This window comes from Humulus lupulus, chromosome 2 (genome assembly GCF_963169125.1).
Source record: "Humulus lupulus chromosome 2, drHumLupu1.1, whole genome shotgun sequence".
NCBI lineage: Eukaryota > Viridiplantae > Streptophyta > Magnoliopsida > Rosales > Cannabaceae > Humulus > Humulus lupulus.
Genome location: NC_084794.1, coordinates 295,066,949 through 295,088,670, shown reverse-complemented (window position 1 = coordinate 295,088,670; position 21,722 = coordinate 295,066,949). Strand labels below are relative to the sequence as shown.

At 36.0% G+C, this 21,722-nt stretch overlaps 4 protein-coding genes across 4 annotated transcripts; all 4 read right to left on the bottom strand.

The window, feature by feature from the left end:
* Nucleotides 1–153: 153 nt before the first annotated feature.
* LOC133815732 (uncharacterized) lies at nt 154–2,445 on the bottom strand. The gene is made up of 2 exons (XM_062248539.1): nt 826–2,445; nt 154–738 (listed from the first exon to the last, which is right to left on the bottom strand). Exons 1-2 carry the CDS (start codon nt 2,443–2,445, stop codon nt 154–156), a joined length of 2,205 nt encoding a protein of 734 aa, XP_062104523.1.
* An 818-nt stretch (nt 2,446–3,263) lies between these two features.
* LOC133819929 (1-aminocyclopropane-1-carboxylate oxidase homolog 1-like) lies at nt 3,264–5,343 on the bottom strand. The gene is made up of 3 exons (XM_062253315.1): nt 4,749–5,343; nt 4,323–4,644; nt 3,264–3,684 (listed from the first exon to the last, which is right to left on the bottom strand). The coding sequence occupies exons 1-3, from the start codon at nt 5,276–5,278 to the stop codon at nt 3,421–3,423; spliced, it is 1,116 nt and encodes a 371-aa protein (XP_062109299.1). The 5' UTR covers nt 5,279–5,343; the 3' UTR covers nt 3,264–3,420.
* A 3,003-nt stretch (nt 5,344–8,346) lies between these two features.
* LOC133815731 (1-aminocyclopropane-1-carboxylate oxidase homolog 1-like) lies at nt 8,347–10,159 on the bottom strand. The gene is made up of 3 exons (XM_062248538.1): nt 9,642–10,159; nt 9,051–9,372; nt 8,347–8,601 (listed from the first exon to the last, which is right to left on the bottom strand). Exons 1-3 carry the CDS (start codon nt 10,157–10,159, stop codon nt 8,347–8,349), a joined length of 1,095 nt encoding a protein of 364 aa, XP_062104522.1.
* Nucleotides 10,160–10,890: 731 nt separating this feature from the next.
* Nucleotides 10,891–13,227, bottom strand: LOC133816807 (1-aminocyclopropane-1-carboxylate oxidase homolog 3-like). The gene is made up of 3 exons (XM_062249113.1): nt 12,713–13,227; nt 11,506–11,827; nt 10,891–11,323 (listed from the first exon to the last, which is right to left on the bottom strand). Exons 1-3 carry the CDS (start codon nt 13,225–13,227, stop codon nt 11,060–11,062), a joined length of 1,101 nt encoding a protein of 366 aa, XP_062105097.1. The 3' UTR covers nt 10,891–11,059.
* Between the last annotated feature and the right edge of the window lie 8,495 nt (nt 13,228–21,722).

The following is a 21,722-nucleotide window of genomic DNA, read 5'->3' as shown; positions in this document are numbered from 1 at the left end:
TTGTGAGAGCTTGGTACTGACCAGGACCGTTTTTGAAGGGTCAGCGTCATCCAGAACCACTTGTTCTAAGGTATCTAGTGTAACTTGGGGTTTTTCTTGGTCTTCTGCTAGATTGATTCCTTTTAGGCACACTGGTAGGTACTGCTGTAATTGCTATTTGTCAGGAGAGTCCTCATGGGAGGCGAAGGCAGAGCTACTTATTTCTTTTAAGGTAAGGAAGCACTTTTTGGCCTGCTTCTGGCAGCCTTTGATATCGACGGTGTATCGGCCATTGAGCGATTGGCACCGCATCACCTGATGCAGAGTGGAGACTACCCCCCGCATCCGGTGGATCCAACCTCTCCTCATGATGGCGTTGTAGCTCGTGGCGGAGTCTATAATAAGGAAGTCTACTGGCAAGGTGCGTTCTGCAGCTACCACAGTTAACCGAACGACGCCCTTTGGATAGACTCTCTGGCTATTGAAACCCAAAACGGGCATGGTGGAGGGTCGGATCTGACTCTCCTCCAGTCCCATTTTCTGGAAGGCTTCCCAGAAGAGGATGTCGACCCCACTGCCCCCATCGATCAGAACTCTGCCCAGCTGGCAGTGGTCAACTTGTAAGGAAATGACGAGTGGATCGTCATGAGGCAGGTGGACGCCCTTCAGGTCTTCGTTAGTGAAGGTGATAGCAGAGGCTGTGTAGCTTCTTTCTTCTGAAGTGACGAGATTGACTACGTGGCCTAACGATTTGTACCGCTTCACTCGTTATTCCATCCTCTTATGGATTTTAATTGCATGGTCTTGATTATCGGTGGGTTCTACGATCCCGTGGATTATAGGGACTTGTTTAAGAGGTTCCAGGGTGCTGTCAGAGGCTGTGTGTACGGGGTCTGACGCCTGCGGAGTGGGGGCAGAAGCTGTGTTCTGCCGCGAGGCGCCTGGTCTGTCTGTCTCCTTGATGTATTGGGTAAGCCGCCCACTCCTCATGAGGGCTTGGATCTGATTGTTCAGATTGTGGCATTCAGCGATCGTATGACCGTGATCTTTGTGGAAGAGACAGTATCTGCTTTTATCCCTTCTGTCAGATGGAGTGTTAATTTTGTAGGGCTCTCGCCAGATAGGCCTATCTTTATTCTCTTCATAAATGACTTCTTGCGGGACGGTGTATTCGAAGGATGGGTACCGTGATGGCTGACGATCTTGTCTAGGCCTTTTGCCTTCCTTCGTATGATCTGTTTGGTTCCGCTTCCTCTTGTCATCCCTGGCAGGTGGTGGAGGATTATTCGCTGGGGGAGCAGAGATGAGTGCAGTCTTCTTCTGTGCGCGCTCTCGAAATTCTAATACCCTGAAGACGCCCTCGGCTCGGGTCTGCACGTCTGCCATGTCATATGGTGGTGTCATAGTGAGATTCTCATGCAAGAGTGACCCCACCTGCAAGCTTTTGACGAAGAGATTTGCTGCGGTGAGTGGGTCGACGTCGTGGATTTGATGCACGAGGTCAATGAAACGCTGTAAGTATGCCTTTGGATGTTCATTCTCCCCTTGTTCAATTCGATAGAGATCGGCCATTGTTCTGGGAGCCTCTCGGTTCGCGCTGTACTGCTGTAAAAAGGATCGTCGGAGATCACTAAAGCTGTTGAGTGATCCGGCCTTTAATTGTCGGAACCATAATAGAGCCGGCCCGGAGAAAGTTGTGGAAAAGACTTTGCATTGTATGGCTTCGTTATTAGCTTCTAACGCCATCTTCTCTTGAAATTGAAATAGGTGGTTTAATGGGTCTCCCTTTCCGTTGAATGCAGGCAGGGAAGGGATGACGAAGTCCCGAGGTTTTGGCTCATTCAGAATCCATTCCGAGAAAGGCGATTTTTCAGTGGTTCTTGATACAAGATCCAAATGTTCGGTGGCGTAGGCGGATCGCCCATCTGAGAACTTCTGCATCATTTCCCTCATCATGTCTTGTTTCCAACTGTCCAAGAAACAGATCGAGGGAACACAACCTTCAGAGGGAGAATCGTGTGCGACTTGAGGTATGGTGCGTTGAGGTCGGACGTCGGTTGTTGGCTGAGCGGGTCCAGTGGGTTCTGCTTCGGCCCGCCCATGCGCGCCAGAGGTTGGGGCTTGTCGCCCGTCGGTCCCAGAGGATGGGGGGATGGCTTGGGATTGCTCGTTACCTGGGTTCATGTTGTGAGGTGGGGAATTGACACGGTCGACTAGAACGTCAGATCTGTCTGAATCAAGATTCTCGTGGGCTTGGGTGTTGCGAGTTGTGTCAGCGGACCTGCGGAGCTCAGCAATCTCTGCTTCGAGCCTGGCTTGGGCTTCGGTTAATGTCTTGATTGCCTCGTCGGACCGCTGCTGGCTTGCTTCCAGTAGACGACACATTCTTTCGATCTGGTCGCTCATGTCCGCCGGAGGGACGTTTTGTGCAACTGGGCCCGAAACTCCGTTGCCTTTGGGTGGCATGACTTATGAGTTTGCAGCGGATCTTGATTTCTTGGTTCGACGACGTGGCTAAGGCCGAAACGTTTATCATTCCCACAGACGGCGCCAATTGTTGGGGCAACAATTTGTCTTTCTATTTATGGAGGTAAAGATCCGACAATGTTTGGCGACTTGCTTCTTCTCCGGTGATGAAATCTGCCTTTGACTCGTCGGGATTTCCTGCAAGAAAGACGCTCCGATGCTTAAGTCAGTTCAAAGTTCGATCCCTTTTTCCTTCTCAAAATCTCATATTTATAGGATGAAAAATACAAAACAGTTAGTTGGTTCAAGTGGACCCTGAAAATGAGGAAGGAGAATAACTAAATTTCCCTCCAAAAATACCAACTTTTAAGATGTCTCGCTCAGAGGTCAGAAGCGCGGATTGCCTCTGACCTACAGCTTCTGCCTTTGGAACATCCCTTTATCTAAACGCTCCGTTTTGAATATTTGATAAATGAGGCAAGTGTTTTTGGGCCGAACATTTTGGGCCCAACACACATATTTGTCAAATTGTTTGGTCCCTAATCCAATAATTTGATGGAACCATTAGTAACTCAATATTACTATTTAGTTACTAGTTTGATAACTCGTTAAAACTATATAAAACTCAAACTTTACAAACTAGTAACCATATGTCACTATTTCAATAACTATTTGTCTGAATCCTTTTTTTTTTAAAATGGTTTAATTTCTCAGTTTTTCTATACTGTTGAAGCTTTCCACCATTTTTTAATTTAGATAAAACCATATACCATAATTAAAACATAAATATTCTTTAAAATCTGTATATTTGGTACAAATTTAACTGAAAGCTTCTCTTGTGGTCTCTTTATAGAACTCTTTTTCTCAGATTTTTCATGCATCACATACCAACTCAACTCACAATAAAAATTTAAAGATCCATTGCACTTTAGTTAGTTTACAAGCATTTGTAATACTAAGTCACAATCTTCATCATTATTCTGTTTTGGCAAGCTTGAAATGTTCTGAGGGTTTTATTCCATTAAGGCCTTTCCTGCTGGAATAAGCTATATAGTCCTTTACAGTGGTCTCTCTATACTTTGGGGGGTTATTTTCTGATAACAACTCATTGATAGGTCCGTACAGTTTCGAAGTTGACAATACACCTGAGTTGAAAAAGCCTGCAATAGATACTCTAGGGCCCTTTTGACTGGCCAAAACTCTGTGCTCAACACTTTTGAATCTATCATTTGTTATAAGCTGAAGAAATGAAGAACAAAAAAAATTATATGAAGAAGAAAAAGAAAAAAAACTTGTTTATTAAGACTTATTTAAGACCATAACTATAATGAATAAACTGTTTTATAGAGTGTTAAATAGGCTTATGATAATCTTATGTAGTTAAAGTACTCTTTTTATATTTTGGGTAGCTTGGGTGGTGAGCATTCAAATTTGAAGAGTGCTATGGTCAACTACCTATTTCAACCTCTTAGTCAACATCTGTCTCCAAAAAAACATGTCGGGGTATTTTTTTTATAGCAGTATTCGTTGTAGTTACAACATCCGTTTTGCAAATTTTTGAAAAATTCCGAATAAATTACAGTACCGAAAACATAGTTCCTAATATTTCTTGATATTTCACTTATTTACCACGCGTGTTTGAAAAAATACAAACATGTTTTCGACACTGTAAAATATTCGAATTTTTTCAAAAAAATTCAAGAAATATATTGTAACTACAACGAACACTACAAAAAAAAATTAAAAAAACTCCAGCATGTGTTTTTGGAGACAGAGGTTAACTAAGAGATTGAAATTGGAGGTGGTTGTTAGCACTGGCCTCCTCAAATTTTAGTATTTGAAACTCATATCCATTAAAGAGTATATAGTATTATTACCTGAAGAAGATCTCCAATGTTTACCACTAGAGCTCCAGGATGAGGAGAAACATCAACCCACTCATTGTTATTCAAAACTTGTAGACCACCAATGTCATCTTGAAGCAATATAGTGAGGAAGTCAATATCAACGTGCTTAGTTACCCCCATAGTTAGTTCTGGTTGCGGGCATGGTGGATAGTAGTGGCATAAAAGCACTAACACCTCCGTGCAATCTATGTCATGCAAGTGATTCGGATTTAGCCCTAGAGCCTCTGAGATCAACTCGAACATCAAAATTCCTACTTTCATTACTTGCTTCGAGTACTCAACGAGAATGTCTCTTCAAGTTGAAAAAAAAAATACTTAGTTTATTTAGATTGTTACATACACCAAGAACAACTTGTTTGTTTCACAAATAGTACTATAGATTAGAAAAGTGCATACCTACATACAAGAGGCAAATCCTCTAGATTAGGAGGGTCAGGAGCCATTCGAACTAAAAAGGTATCCCTCCAATCTGCAGATGGGGAGGAATAGAGATTATTGTTGGTGTTATAGACCAATGGCTTAGTAAAGTCTCTTGTATAAAGAGCTTTCTTCACCTCGGTATCTTGCTCGTAAAATCGACGAACTCCTTCTTTCATTTCTTCCATAACACTTTCTGGTATGCTATGGTTGACAATTTGGAAGAACCCTCCATTCTCAGAGGCTTCTCTCACTCTATCAACGATCTCCTTTCTCCCAAATGGATCTCCATTGAGACCTCCAAGGTCTATAATTGGAATACTAAACTGGGCATCATTTACAACAGGGTTATCATCACATATTGATTTGTAGAAAAAGGGAGGAATCTGAGTGATCCCATAATCAACAAGGCCTTTCACTCCCACTTTGCTCTCATCGAAAGCTTTAACTTCACTTGCTCTATCATATTCAACCTTTAGAGGGGCTGCAATTGAGTTTGTCTCCACCATTTTCGACTTGATCTTAGACACAGCTTGATATCACCTTCTTTTATAGGTAGGAATTGTATTTGTTAAAAAATGAATCATATTCAAAATTGGAATTTAATAAAGTGAGTATATATATATATATTTTAACTTGTCAAAGTTGCGTGCTTGGACTAAATTGTTCTTTGAGATTAGCTCGTTGCTTACCACACAGTAGACTTTATCACTTTTATGTGGTTATGGATTGGCGGACCCATACATTGACCAAAAAAATATGTGTTTTAATTATGAGTTATTTGCGGCGAAATTACTTAGATTATTACGTTTGTAGTACTTAAGTATCAAAATTATTTTTTTGGTGGCAAAAGTATATTCTGTGCATTTTTTGGTCCAGTTTGGTACAACCATCAATTCTCATCGTTAAGTTCATTTGTAATACGTAAGCAGAAGTACCAAATTAATAAAGAAATATTTACAGCCAAAGTACCCAATTTAAAATATAGTTGCAGCGAAAATATCCAATTTAAGAAATGATTGCAGTGAAAGTACCCAAGTTATAAACAAATTTCACACTATATAGGTGGACTTAATGATGAAACAGATAATTGCACTAAACTACACCAAAATACGCCGCCAAAAAAATAACTTAAATACTTAAGTGCTACAAACATAATAATTTATCGACTTTCGTCGCAAATATCTCTTTAATTAATTAATATATATATATTTAATTAAAGTTAATATTTAGCAAAATAAACTTTCACATAATTCACAAGTTGATATATGTAAGTCTTCCTTAACAATTGTGTTTTTATATATCTATAATAGTATTAGAAGTGTGCATAAAGTTTTGGGTATCTCCCATCTGTTCATTCAAAGTTTTGTCTTTTCTTCTTTTTTTCATTCTATTTTTTTTGTCTTTTCTTCTTTCTTTTTTTCATTCTATTTTTTTTGCCTTTTCTTTCTTTTCTCATACCGGATTGAAGAAAAATTAGAGAATTCAACTATTTGCTTAACATAAAAATAAAATTATTTAAATGTATTACGTGTCCTTTTGAAGACTAGTATCATAGATTTTTAATCTTTTTTTGACTTTTCCCTTTTTATTTATTTTTTTTTTTTAAAAACACAAAATATTGATGTATGCAACCGACTCTCATATGTACTAATATAAACCACAGCTATATTAAAAACAGTTAGATTTTCTATTTATGTTAAGTTAGTGCACAGTGATCCATCAAAATCTGTGGAGACCATTCTGAAGTAAGTGGATATCCAATTGTTTCTATTGGTTACCATTTCAATTGTTTCTATTAGTTTAATCTCATAGGTTCAACCATCCATTCAATGAATTAGATGATATTGTAAAGATAATTTGATAATTACACATTTTGATATCATTATTTTAAACTAAAGTTATGCTTTACTCTTAAGTATGATGCATGTTTTGGGGTACTATTATTATTTTTGTTTATCCATAAATCAGCTACTGATGACGTGACAAGGATTTTCGACACGTAGCAGAGATACAGCTCACCTATCGACCAGAATTATTTCCACATGGAAATGTCACGTTTTATATACGATCAGACTGGTCGTATATTTCGTTCATTTATGTAAAGATCTGTACAGTTGTAATGATATCCGAGAATATCTCCTCATTATGATCTGCAGATCCGATCATTAAGGATATATATTATTTCCTAATTTATGTAACTTTTCCTGAGCCTATAAATATAGAAGAGATAGCTCAGGGAAGGAGATCGATCTTTTTCTTTCAAAATTATATTACTATTATCCATCATTGTATTATTTTCTTCTTTCAAGGTTTGTGAAACTCAAGAACCCTAGTTCTTTGATCACACATTTGGAGCTTAATACTAATAATAGTATCAAGTGGACGTAGGTCATTACCAATCACTGGGGCCGAACCACTATAAATCTGTGTTCTTTATCTTTCCATTAGATCATTTTCTTAAGCTCTATATTATTGTTCTGTCGTTTTCTAGACTCCGGGTCGTTGACCAAAATCAGAGTCAACAATTATTATTATTAATAATTTTTATTTTTACAGTCTACCATATATGACTATATAACTATATCTACCACTATTGTTTAGGTTTATGTGTATAGATTGATTGAGTCACTATGTCTTAGCCTGCCTTTTTTTTAAAATCTTGTGAATTTCTAATTTTTTTTAGAAGTATGATTAGTGTCATGACTTTACATATTTTATTGTTATTTATGATTTAAGCTATGATTACAAAATAAAATGAATTTTAAAAACAGTAATTTAGAAATACATCTAATAATACTTTAATTAAAGGTGTTCACTAAATAGTAAAAGAAATTATTTTGTGATATATAAGAATAACAATATTCTTATAAAGGAAATGGTTACTCCACTTAGCACCAATTGATTTTAAGATGAAACATCAATTCTAGTCCTAGTGACCTTTCTCCCCTCAAATTGTAATATAGTATGAAGAGCAGGTTCGACTTCCGCTGCACTCCACTCTTAACCTTGGAGTGTGAAAAAATATTATTTGTCAAGTTATAACATACAAAGGAAAGTTACAAATCTAGTTACTGATTTATAATTCTTAAAATATCATCATAATCAATATTCTTGATTTAATTTTCATATGCTATAACATGTCTTATAGCTAGTGAAGGTGTTATTTTAATAGCTAATAAGTGTTTGGATGTTCCAAAAGATCCCCATTTTCATTATTTGCTTTACTCTACAAGTATGTCTCTTCAAAAAGAAAAAAACACATAATTTAAGACTGTAGCACTTACTTATTTTTCTTAAGTATAACTATATATTTGATACCAAGAAATACTATAGTTTATTTTGTACAAACAGGGTCCATATAGTAGTTAGTGATATAGTAGTTAGTGATGATAATGAAAACAATACACTTTTTTTTGTTATAAAAAAGAACACACTAGTTATTTAATGATAACTTTGAAGTCATCATATTTTGATTTTTGGTGATTAATATTATTGTGGCCTTGACTTAATATGAAGTACATCCAAAAGCCAAGTTCAATGTATATTTACCATAGTACACAATCATATCATTCATCTATTGGGTGAGCTTGAAATGATCCAATGGCTTAGTCCCATCAAGGCCTTTTGTCCTGAAATGAGAAATATAGTTCTTCACTGTGGTTTCTCTATACTTTGAGGGGTTGTTTTTTGATAACAACTCCTTGATGGGTCCATACAGTTTTGAGGTTGGAATTACATTGCAAAAGAAGCTTGCGATAGATATTCTAAGACCTGCATGGCTTGCTAGAACTCTGTGATCAACACTTTTGAATCTGTCATTCGTTATAAGCTGAACAAAATAATCTCTTTTGTGAGAGTGTTAAATAGGAATCTGATTCTTACTTAGGTAAAGTAGTACATTTTTATAAGGGAAAATACTATTTTGACCCTGTGTTTTTTCCGAATATGCGATCAGTCCCTATGTTTTGTTAAGTAACAATTCGGACTCTGTGTTTTACAAAATTGATCAAAATAGTACCCTAAACACGATTTTGGTCAAAATATTTTCAATTATAAGATTAATTATCGGGTCGTTAGTGATGCGATGGATTCAGAGAAGCGTAGAAAATGGTCGAGGAACTACTTTTTTTCTTACCAAAATTGAATAAAAGATACTATTTTTGATCCATTTTGTAAAACAAAAAGTCCGAATTGTCATTTAACAAAATATAAGAGCCGATCGCGTATTTGGAAAAAATACAAGGGCCAAACTAGTATTTTGCTGGTACGAGTTGTTACCTGAAGAAGATCTCCAATGTTTACCACTAGAGCTCCTGGTTGAGCAGAAACATCTATCCACTTATTGTCATTGAGAACTTGAAGACCACCAATGTCATCTTGAAACAGCACAGTAAAGAAGTCAGCATCAGCATGCTTGGTTGCCCCCATAGTTAGTTCTGGCTGCGGACACGGTGGATAGTAATTGCATAAAAGTAGTTGACCCTCCGCACAATCCATATCATACAGGTGATTTGGATTCAATCCGAGAGCCTCTGAGATCAACTCGAATAGAAAAATGCCTACTTTCATTACTTGTTTTGAGTACTCCACAAGTATGTCTCTTAGAAAAATGAGGAAAGAAAGAAGGCAATGTTAGTGAGAATGTTCAAGTTGGCCAAACTAGTTATTATTCTGTTGTGCTTATTGGTACACACGTGAGATTTAGAGTGTAAAATATAGCTGGTTTTTGTAGAAACAGAAAAGAGAAAATATAGAATTATAAAAGTGAAACTATACGTTTTTGAGTCTAACTCATGAAAAACAAGACTAGTTTTGTGTCACAAATTCAGATTCATAAAAATAAGATGAGATTTACAAGGGCTTATATACCTGCATACAAGGGGCAAGTCTTCTAAGTTTGGAGGATCAGGAGCCATTCGATAAGTAAGTGTATCCCTCCAATCTGCAGATTTAGAGGTATACAGACTATTGTTGGTGTTGTAGAACAGTGGCTTAGTGAAATCTCTGGAATAGAACCCTTTTTTCACCTCAGTCTCTTGCTCAAAAAATCTTCCAACACCATCTTTCATCTTTTCCATAACACTCTCTGGAATGCTATGGTTGACAATATGGAAGAACCCTCCATTCTCAGAAGCTTCTCTTACTCTATCAACAATCTCTCTTCGTTCAAGTGAATCTCCATCGAGACCTCCAAGGTCTATGACTGGAATACTGAACTGGGAATCCCTTAGAACAGGACTGTCATCACATATTGATTTGTAGAAGAAACGAGGAATGTGAGTAATCCCAGCATCAACAAGTCCTTTAACTCCAGCTTTGGTCTCATCAAAAGCTTTAACCTCACTTGCTCTATCATATTCTGCTGCATCTGATGAGCTTTTCATCATCACTTTCTTTCTTGATCTAAATTGAGGCTTGATATATCAACTTCTCTTATACACAAAAAAGTATACCAACAAGAGTCTATCAAATTTTGAGATTAGCTCGGTGCTTACCTCTTTGCATGTATGTTGAAAAATCAGTTCATTCTCCTATTGATGTGGCAAGTATATTACTTGGACAAGTGGACTAGTTTGGACAGCTGCTCAACCGCTTTGACAGATGGCTTCACTCCAAATTTAGTTAGTAGCTAGGTATCTCCCATCATTGTGAGTTTAATATTTGAGAATAATATTTGTGTCAGTCTAGTTTGGATTTTATGTAATATTTTGCCTTTTTTTCCTATTCCTTAAAGTAACAAATTGTAATAAACCAGGGTTAGTATAGCTAAAATGGAAGAAAATACAGAAAGGGGAAATAGTCACTGCAGGTACTTCAATCAAATTGATACTTCTTCCTAAAATAAATGGCCAGAGTTGTGATCTAGAAGCACCAATTATATGGTCTATTAGATTGAGGGAGTCACTACTAGTGCTTGCTTGTTCCCTTAGTTCTAGTCATTTTTGTCATAACCAATTTTCCACATTCTTGGAAGTTTAAGGTCTGATTCTGCTATAACGAAGCACACCAACTAGAACAGTTTATTCATTTAGATCATTATTGAACCAAACTCATTTAGATCATTCTTTTCACTTGAAAATCTTTGTGCCCTTAGACTTGACACTGAGAACATTCAAAAGCCAAGTTCAAATCTTCCTTTTCTTTTCTTTTCTTTTTCATAGTTAATACAGCTGAAAAGCTTCTTCTAGTCTAGTTTATATCATCCTTTCATCTTAGGATGTTCCATGTATCACATGTTTATTTGTAGAAGAAAGTTATGACAGGGAACACCATCATATAAGTACATATCATTCTGTTTCGGTGAGCTTGAAATGATCCAAGGCCTTAGTCCCATCAAGGCCTTTCTTACCAGAATAATCAATATAGTCCTTCACTGTGGTTTCTCTGTACTTAGGAGGATTATTTTCTGATAACAACTCTTTAATAGGTCCATATAATTTTGAGGTTGGAACTACACCTGTGCAAAAGAAGCTGGCAATAGATATTCTAGGACCTGCATGGCTCGCCAGAACTCTGTGTTCAACACTTTTGAATCTATCATTTGTTATGAGCTGAACAAAATGAAGAGCAAAACAGAAAAACACATTATCCAAAAATCATTGACGATTAAAGAAACTTGTTGTGTTTATAGACATAGGTAAGACCATATAAACTCTTTTATGAGAGTACTAAATAGGGATCTGGTTCTTGCATAAGTAAAGTTTTCTCAGCTGTAATTGGCAAGAGTAGTTACCTGAAGAAGATCTCCAATATTGACCACTAGAGCTCCTGGTTGAGGAGGAACATCAATCCATTTATTGTCGTTAAGAACTTGGAGACCACCAATGTCATCTTGAAGTAGAACAGTGAGGAAGTCAACATCAGCATGTTTGGTTGCCCCCATAGTTAGCTCTGGCTGCGGGCATGGTGGATAGTAATGGCAAAAAAGTAGTTGACCCTCTGCACAATCCATGTCGAGCAAGTGATTTGGATTCTGCCCGAGAGCTTCAGAGATCAACCGAAACAGAAAAATCCCTACTTTCATTACTTGCTTTGAGTACTCCACAAGTATGTCTCTTCAAGCAGTAGGGAAAAAGAAAAGAAAGAAAGCAATGTTAATGAGCATGATCAGTGGTAAGACTAGTTATTTAGTTTATGAATATAGAAAAACTTCAGTAGTGGATTTTTGAGCTGAGTTCTTTCAATGTATGTAGGAATATGCTAAACCAAACTTGTTGTAAATCCACAGCAGAAACTAAAACTAACAATTTATAATTGTGTAAGTTCAGATTAACAACTGATCAATAAAACTGAAACACAACTTCAAACGGTTTGGGAACTATCAGATGAAAAACAAGAATAAAAATGCAGAAAAAATTAAGGAACAAACACACCAATTTATCCTGGTTCGGCCCAATAAATTGACCTACTTCCAGCTACTCCCCTGAGTTGTTATTCTCACAAATCAAAAGATTACAGTACATGAACAGGCATAGTGCACCTCCTAGACCATTACAGAAAGAAAAACACCCCAAAATCTCAGCTTGAGTTTAGTCCAAGAACACTGATCTTGGTTTCAGTTTTCCCAATCTCTCTCTCACTTTACAATTCTCTCAGTACTCACTTTTGCTCTCTCAATTCAATCTGAATTGATTTTTCTTTTCACACCGTACTTTTACAAGTGAAAATACAAGTCCTTTATAGGTACATAATTTAAAAGCAAAGACTAAACTAGCCTTGGTGCACTAAGTGTCATGACAGAGATTTTAACTGATTTAACAACTTTAACTGTCAAGTTGTTGGGAGCTGATTTCTAAGGATTATATTCCACAAAACTCTTATTGTGTGTTGATGTTGTTGTTTTCGAGCTTTAGTAATGACAGTTCATTTTATTTTAGACTCAAACTCATACAAACTAGTACAGATTCATGAAGAAAAAAAACTAAGTAAAAGATATATACCTGCATACAAGGGGCAAGTCTTCTGGATTTGGAGTATCAGGAGCCATTCGATAAGTAAGTGTATCCCTCCAATCAGCAGATGGAGAGGTATACAAACTGTTGTTGGTGTTGTAGAACAGCGGCTTAGTAAAATCTCTAGAATAAAACTCTTTCTTCACCTCAGTTTCTTGCTCAAAAAATCTTCGAACACCATTCTTCATTTCCTCCATAACACTCTCTGGAATGCCATGGTTAACAATTTGGAAGAACCCTCCATTCTCAGAGGCTTCTTTCACTCTATCAACCCTCTCTCTTTGCCCAAATGAATCTCCATTAAGGCCTCCAAGGTCTATAACTGGTATACTGAACTGGGCATCTTCTAGAACAGAGTTGTGATCATCACATATTGACTTGTGAAAGAAACGAGGAATCTGTGTTATCCCAGCATCAACAAGGCCTTTCACTCCAACTTTGGACTCATCAAAAGCTTTAACCTCACTTACTCTATCATAATATTCAGAGCTTGTTGCCACCATTTTCTTTTTTGTTCTCAATTGAGGCTTGATATCATATAAACAAGAATTTATACTGAAAAAAGTTGATCAAATAAATTTGGAAAACGTGGCAATGTTGGAATTTAAAGTTGGTATATTTTAACTTGTTAAAAGTTGATAAGGTTAAATTTTATATGGAGCAGGTTTTATTGTATCATATTATAAGAACTCAAATCACATGTGTCTCTCCATATTAGATGTCTACACTCACTTTCATCTTTTTTTTTCAGCTTTTGAAGTGGGATTTCTCTTTATTATTTAAATTAATATATTGTTGTGGAAAATATTACCCCATAGATATTTATAAGACAATTCTTCTATGGGGGGCTTTATTCGGTGGGGCTCTGAGTATTTCTCGACCCGTGAACAGTTTTCGGCGCGATTTTTTTTTATGATCGTGTATATTGTAGCTATTTAGAGCATCTTGTAAATTTTCAGAAAATTCTGAACAGTTTACAGTACCGAAAACTAGGTTCAAACATGTTGTTTTCCACCCACATAAAAAAAATTAGTCACGCGTGCAACATGTTTGAACTTAGTTTTCAGTACTATAAACTATTCGGAATTTTCTAAAAATTTGCAGATGCTCTAAATAGCTACAATATACACAGTCATAAAAAAAAATCGCACTGAAAACTGTTCACGGGTCAAAAATACTGAGAGTCCTACCGGTAGAGCTTAAAGTAAAGCCGCTATAGAAAAATTCACCTATATTTATATACAAATATCCTTTGGAAAACAGAAAAGGCCATCTTGGTAGTGCAGAAAATGACAGCATGGTTAATAATAATAATAATAATAATGGTTATCAAATTTTACAAAACATAACAATTGATGATATAATAATATGCATGTAGATCCGAACGTCCTTTTACAAGTATTGTTGGAAGTTTAAGCTATATGAGTGTAATATAGTGAAAACAATGTGTAATGCTTAATAAAATAGTTATCTCTGTCATATTATAGTATTTAAGGGATACAATAATTGATTTAAGTGTTAAAGTGGTAATCAAATTTGCCATGTGAAGGCTGAAAAGTCCTCTGTTTTTATGTATAATAGGCACTTTTTATTTGTTTCTTAGCCTAAATTTCTATTATAAGATCTAAATAATAAAACAAGCTTTATCTAATCAGTAAAGAAACAAAAATGGTGATCACAAGCATAGATGAATCTCCTCCATATCCATTATCAGCATGCAATCCCAACTATGACAGATTAAGTGAAGTACAAGCTTTTGAGGACACAAAAGCTGGTGTTAAAGGGCTCATTGATGCTGGGGTCCCTCGTTGCTTCTATGATCCATCAAATGATTTGGGTAAGAGCAAGTCAGATTCTGGAGAATCCCAGTTGAGTATTCCAGTTATAGACCTGGGAAGCCTTACTGCTGATTCAATAACTCAGAGGAAGGAGATTGTTGATAGAGTAAAGGAGGCATGGAATCCCTGAGAGTGTTCTTGAGGAGATGAAAAGTGGGGCTCTTCATTTTTATGAGCAAGATAATGAAAAGAAGTAAGAGTTTGGCCATGTTTTGGAGGATAATAAATGGTCTTTTCTTGTTGTTAAGTGCTGCAAACACTCTAGCTAACACCATTTTCAGCACTATGCAAGATGGATTTTAGTGTGGGAAAGTTTGTAGACTGAACAAATTGCTGTTATTACTTGTTACAACCATATACAAGTGAATGTTAGTTAGGATGGTCTAATGTAATGGTGATTTAGATCTTTCCATTCACGCATTTAAAAGACTAGTGGAATCTAATTCTACAACTTTGATCTGTTTTTAATAGTGATAAAAGGCACAAACGAAGGATATATATATTTATGCATACAATTATAGCCAATTTAGATAGCAGCCTCAACTATTATCTTTACTTATTTCTGGACCTTGAGTTATTGGTGCCTATCTGTAATGGGAAGATACAATCAAATTGTATAAACAAGATTGTAATATAACAATTAAAATAAAATGCAAAGTACACAATAATTTCATTAACAATAAGACTATTCAATTTCATTACATTGATCTATTCAATTTCATTAGAGTAGTTATATATATACCTACATATATATATATAAGTAAGGAGTGACAAACACTCCATTTCATTATACACTACTGTAATTCAAACACTATATATATATATATACCTATCTATACCTATGTTTATATGAGTAGGGAGTGACAAACACTCCATTTCATTACAATATATATATATATACCTATATATATCTGTTGCTATGTTGGTGTTCCTCAAGCTTAGTGTCGGCAATTGGGGCATTTTTTTGCCCATTCCGCAAAACAGTGATCATGAAAAACATGCTCACATTGAATAAAATTGATCATCCTCTGCCCCACTTCAATTTGATCCTGGCAAAGAATACAATTTGGTGCTCGAGCGGCTGAGATATTGAAAGGCAAAAGCAGCTTTGGGAATGCACCTAATTGATGAAGATAATGAAATAGACGGAGAGGGTGAGGCGGCTGAGGCAGCTCCGGCACCGGCTCTGGCTCCAGCTGAGGATTAGGAGGTGTTGGCAGAGGAATGTGGTTCTAGACATCTCTCATAAACCTTCTTAGCTTTATTATTCTTACTGAAGACAAATACATATTTTCTTCCGAGTTTCTTCCAAGTGAGGGAGAGAGAGATAGAAATAGAGATAGAGACCGAGAGAGAGAGAGGAGGGTTATATAGGATATTGATTCTTGAGGGGCAAGAATATCATTCCCTCCAAAAGTTCACATGAGAAAAGGAGAGAGAGAGAGTGTGGCGGGAGAGTAAGAGAGAGAGTGTGGCGGACTGAGGGGGTGAGCAGAAGAATGGTGAAGGGAGAAGGGGAAGAAAACTTATTATTATTATTATTATTATTATTATAAACACAACTACAAATATAGGTTTCTCTACGTTTTTTTTTTTAATCTAAAATAAAAAGCACAAAGAAAATGATTGATGGACTCTGAGGAACTATGTTACTGTGTTATTTAAAAAAAAGTGCAATATAAAGTAAGAAATGTGGGAAGTTGAAACTTTTTCTCTGTCGTTTTCTTAAAAAAAACGCAGAAAAAAGTTGCACTACTTTTCTCCGCGGTTTTATTGAAAAAACTGCAGAGAAAAGTATTGTAATTTTTCAAAACTTTTAACAAGCATAACTTTGTGCTCGATTGTCCGTTTTGAGTGTTTGTTTTTAACTTTGATATTTTTTTGATATCTATTCAAAGAAAATAGTTCCTAAGAGTCCTTCAATCATTTTCTCTGCACTTTTTATTTTAGATTGAAAAAAAAAACACAGACAAACCCTATATTTGTAGTGGTGTTTATAATAATAATAATAATAAGTTTTCTTCCTCTTCCCCCTTCATCGTTCTTCTGCTCACTCCCTCACTCCCTCCCACTCTCTCTCATTCTCCCGCCACACGCTCTCTCTCTCCTTTTCTCGTGTGAACTTTTGGAAGGAATGATATTCTTGCCTCTCAAAAATCAATATCCTATATAACCCTCCTCTCTCTCTTTCTCGATCTCTATCTCTATTTCTATCTCTCTCTCTCCCTCACTCGGAAGAAACTCAGAAGAAAATATATCTGTCTTCAGTAAGAATAATGAAGCTAAGAAGGTTTATATAACGCCTTAAACTCTAGAGACCGTTACGGTGTGCCTTGCAAATAGTGCTAAACTCGCTAATCGAGTCATTTGGCCAAAATCGTGTAACTAAGTATGATTAGCAGTTTAGGGATTAAAAATTTTGGTTAAGATATAACGCTTCATTAGAACGTTTACTGTATACATTGGGATCCCAAAAATATAATTTAAGAGTTTATTACAAGAAAATATTTACAACCGACCGATCTAAGCGGCAAAACAGGGTTTAACCCTAGTTCCTCTTTCAACCCTCGGCCGTAGCGGTCGAGCAGCCGCATATGTACACATCGTCACCTAAGCTCTCCAACTCAAGGATGGTTCAGCTTTCTTTTGCCTTTACCTGCACCACATAGCACCCGTAAGCCGAAGCCCAGCAATAAAACTCAATATGCTCATGGACAGTCATATCATGATATCAAATCATATTTGGCATGCCTAGCAGACATAGTTCTATTCAAGCATGCAAATGAACTCAGATAATGCTGGGGGATCAAGGATAAGAAATCATGTCCTCCTGATTGGATGACTATCAAGTCAATTCTAATCATATGAGTGATTTAACACTTGAGGTTCTGGTAAACCATACCGAGTGGCTGTCAAGCAAGTCACTACGGGGCTCAATACCCAAAGCCATGCAAATGATGATCAAAATAATCATACATAGCTTATAGCTCTGAACAGATGAGTGAATATCACTTTGAGGTTCTGTTAACCATACTGAGTGACTGACAAGCAAGTCACTATGGGGCTCGGTGCCCATAGCCGTGTAACGAAACCGTTACCTGGGCTTTCCTGCAATGGCTCTAATCAGATGAGTGACTGATGGGTAGTCACTAGCTTAATAGATGAAAGGTTGATGGGTAAGTCTCACTAGCTTAAACAGATGAGTGGCTTAAACAGATGAGTGACTGATGGGTAAGTCACACAAGCGCTTTTAGTTTTCATCGAACTTGAGGTCGGTCCGGCATTAATGCTCTTGTTGAGTCATCTAATGCAGATGTCAATTAGATCTAATCTTTTATCGACTCTGTGTTCATAACGCTTATGCCGTTACTGGCTCCCAGGTCGGTAACACATGACCAATGCCAAATCTGAATGATCAGGGCCATGCACAAGTAAGCAATGCTACCAACATATATCATATGTCTAATATCCAAATACAGGGCATTCAACATGCTTACTTAACAATTATTAGCACAATCAAGATCATGCATAAACACAGAGGCTCAAGCTCTGAACAATCTCATATTCAATATTCATGGCATGCCCTAATCACATGTTTCTCGTGCATCACATGCATCACATTTAGACATCCAACATGCATCAAGAATAACCATGCATGTCACATATACACAGGGTGCAGTTTTTTGTAACGACCCAACTATTATAGACTTTGGACCATTAATAACTACTATACTAATCTTAAGAAAACGTACATATGAAATAACCATAACTTTATTTAAAAATTATAAAGTAAAGGTTAAATACATAAAAATTCATGTAGGATATGTTTTGAAAATAAAACAAAACATAACTTGAATAAATTGGTTACAAAATTAAGTGCGGAAAATACATGTAAAGGATATTTTTAAAAGACTAGAAAACAACTTCATCCTCGAATTGTTTACACAATCCACCGAATCCATTCTTCCTCAATACACATTCCCAAGCCGCCAAGAACCTTCCCGCCGCCATAACTATTTTCCTGCACATATAAAACATAAAGGAATGAGTCTGATGCCCAACAAGGAAAATCTACTACAAGCAAGAAACATATACATACACATAAACTATAAACTGTAAACTATAATCATATGACTATATAAAATAAAACATCTATTACAATGGCCATCATACTTCTTGGGACTTGCTAGCTAAGCAATCATATGCCCATAAATTTACGGGGCTAGTTATCTAAACATGTCACATAAATTCATGGGGCTCGTTATCCAAACAATCATATGCCCAAAGAATCTACTACTGGGACTTGTTATCTAAACAAGTTATTTATTTGTTATATAAACAAATTATGCGATTGTTATCTAAACAATCCAACAACTAAAAACATATCATACTTACAACATAAACATATATCAACAAATATCTCGGGATACTTCTCGCGCATGTCATCCTCCCGCTCCTAAGTAGCTTCTTCAACTGCGCTATTGCTCCACAGGACTTTAACTAGGGGTATTATTTTAGTTCTCAACTCTTTGATTCCCCGTTCCAGTATCTTAACTGGTTTAACTTCATAACTTAAGTCCGGTTGTAGCTCTAGTGGTTCGTAACTAAGCACATGGGACTAATTGGACACATACTTTCTGAGCATAGAGATATGAAACACATTGTGGGTACTAGCCAACGCGGGAGGTAGGGCGAAGCGGTAAGCAACTGGTCCCATCCTCACGAGAATCTCAAAAGGACCTACATATCTGGGACTTAACTTCCCTTTTTCACCAAACCTCTTAACACCTTTTGTTGGCGAGGCTTTTAAGAAGACTTTGTCTCCCATCTCGAACTCGATGACCAGCCTTTTGGCATTGGCATAACTTTGTTGTCTACTCTGAGCTGTGAGCATATGCTTTCTCATTCTTTCTATATATAATACTACTTTATATATATATATATATATATTACATAATAAAGATGAAAAGTAAAACATTCAGCCTATTTTTTCTACTACTTAATACTATATACGTGTCAAATAGATTAATTTCATTGGATAATCTTTCGTAGAGATGTGAACAAATATAGATGTACTTAAAGTATTCATTCCATTCTTCCTTCATTTTATCTTCTTTTGTTTTGTCTTTAGTGTATTTTGCTTTTATTTAGCTTGTAGATTGAAAAAAATGATATTTATCATTTAATTTTTGATGTTATCATATTCACATGTTATTGAGCTTATTTTATCATTTTAATAATAAAACTTACAGAATATGTGCTTGGTACTCTTTTCTATTTTTTTTTATATAATTTAATGAATAAAATTTGTTCTTATTATGTCATATATTAAAACAAAATTTCCACTTTATTCTTTTGTACTTTATTTAAATACTTACTAACATAATTTATATTTTTAATGATTTATCAAAATATATAATTATTGATGGACCCAAAACGGGTATGTTTTAAATATTTATATCGCAAGCGCACGAATCGTATATGAAATATAGTGATCATGTAAGCACGAGATCGAACTCAAAGGAGTTGTTTAAAATAAAAAAGAAAACCATTAATAAAGATTGATGAAAATTTGTGACAATAAAATCAAATAAGAGACAATTATAAATTTTTTTAAGACAATTGTTATCCCTGTTTTTCCCCGGGACACGTGGCATGACACAATGGGTACATGGGCTCCCTCAAAGAGATCCAGGCCCATCTTGAGCCCAATGAACAGGGAAGAAGAAAGTCTTGATAGTCCAATCGTCAATGAACCGAGACATTAGTAAATGAACCCGGACCAAACATCCCTGTCCTGACCTACCCATATCCTCTGGGATGCCAAATAAAGGTGGTAAGCTCACTAGTCTGGGAATAAACCTTGTCGAGAATGAATCGGGACATTAGTAAATAAACCTAGACCAGACATCCAGATAGGGAGAGTTTGATCTTCCCTGACACTGACAGGTCCCCGAGAAACACGGAAGTTGGTCTCCTCAACTATGAACAAGAAGTTACGCATGGAACGTACACTGTTCCTAGGAAATAGTGCTGCCACTGCTCTAACAGATCCTGTCCCCCGAATCTCCCTCGAGGCCCATGACACCCAGATTGGAGGAGCATTCTGTTGGGAGTGTTTTAAAGTGTGGTTACGCTTGGGCTGGCTCAATGGGCCTTGGTTAATGTACCTTATATATTATAATCCTTTGTATTAAGCCTCCATTAGAGAGCAAATACTATTTATATCCTTATTGGGCCCATTAGTTCGGCCCAAGCCCAGTGCACTCATTTGCCTATAAATATGAACAATGGTGCACTGGGGAAAGGGGATCGAAATTTTCTCTTGTAAGCAATTACTCTGCTCAAACTTGTAGAAAACACCATTGTCAAAAGCTCTCTAAGCTCTAATACAACTGACTCGTAGACTAAGGCTCATTAATGCCCCAACCACGTAAAAACCTTGCTTGCAACTCCTAAATTCTTTCTTCTTAAGCCCTCTTATCTTTCATGATTCTAGTTGCCGAAAAACTCGGTAAACAACAATAAATAAAAATAAATTAATAGTAGAAATCAAGATAGTAAAAGAAAGATTATTAAGATAATAGAATCCACAAAATATAAGTTCAATAATATTTAAAAGTACATTGATTCTCAAGTTCTAGTAATAGTAGAAATTAATCAAACCATCACTTATTCAAATTATATATTCTATTTAAGCACAAGTTATCATGGAATGGTAGGATTTATCTTCACTTTTAAAATTATAATTTCAAAATATTTAATGTAAATCAATCTAATGAAATAACAAATAAATCAATTAATATTATTTATAAGGCAAAATATAATATTTTTGTTCTAAGCATTTGATGTGCACAATTTAATGGCACACCTTAATCAAAGAATATTATGATTTTGCACTAATGAAGAACAAAGTGTAAATATATGTACTAACAATAAAAAATACATGATATTTAAGATGAAAGAAGATATTTGAAAAAGAAAAATCCATAAACTTTGTTGCACAAATGGGAAATCAAAATACAAAATAAATACTATTTAGTTACATATTGTTTCATCATCACCTTAATAATCTTAAAATGATTAGAAACTCATAACTAGAATAGCAAATACAAACTAAAAATTACAAACATAAATTGGAAAATTCGGAGGAGGAACCC

What these genes read in the sequence shown, in the direction of transcription:
- LOC133815732 (XM_062248539.1), bottom strand. Translation starts at nt 2,445, where the DNA reads ATGCCACCCAAAGGCAACGGAGTTTCGGGCCCAGTTGCACAAAACGTC. An exon ending in CCCTGGAACCTCTTAAACAA is followed by an intron (nt 739 to 825) that starts GTCCCTATAATC and finishes TAACGAGTGAAG; the next exon opens with CGGTACAAATCGTTAGGCCA.
- LOC133819929 (XM_062253315.1), bottom strand. Translation starts at nt 5,278, where the DNA reads ATGGTGGAGACAAACTCAATTGCAGCCCCTCTAAAGGTTGAATATGAT. An exon ending in GATTTGCCTCTTGTATGTAG is followed by an intron (nt 4,645 to 4,748) that starts GTATGCACTTTT and finishes TTCAACTTGAAG; the next exon opens with AGACATTCTCGTTGAGTACT. An exon ending in ACATTGGAGATCTTCTTCAG is followed by an intron (nt 3,685 to 4,322) that starts GTAATAATACTA and finishes TCATTTCTTCAG; the next exon opens with CTTATAACAAATGATAGATT.
- LOC133815731 (XM_062248538.1), bottom strand. Translation starts at nt 10,159, where the DNA reads ATGATGAAAAGCTCATCAGATGCAGCAGAATATGATAGAGCAAGTGAG. An exon ending in GACTTGCCCCTTGTATGCAG is followed by an intron (nt 9,373 to 9,641) that starts GTATATAAGCCC and finishes CATTTTTCTAAG; the next exon opens with AGACATACTTGTGGAGTACT. An exon ending in ACATTGGAGATCTTCTTCAG is followed by an intron (nt 8,602 to 9,050) that starts GTAACAACTCGT and finishes TATTTTGTTCAG; the next exon opens with CTTATAACGAATGACAGATT.
- LOC133816807 (XM_062249113.1), bottom strand. Translation starts at nt 13,227, where the DNA reads ATGGTGGCAACAAGCTCTGAATATTATGATAGAGTAAGTGAGGTTAAA. An exon ending in GACTTGCCCCTTGTATGCAG is followed by an intron (nt 11,828 to 12,712) that starts GTATATATCTTT and finishes TACTGCTTGAAG; the next exon opens with AGACATACTTGTGGAGTACT. An exon ending in ATATTGGAGATCTTCTTCAG is followed by an intron (nt 11,324 to 11,505) that starts GTAACTACTCTT and finishes CATTTTGTTCAG; the next exon opens with CTCATAACAAATGATAGATT.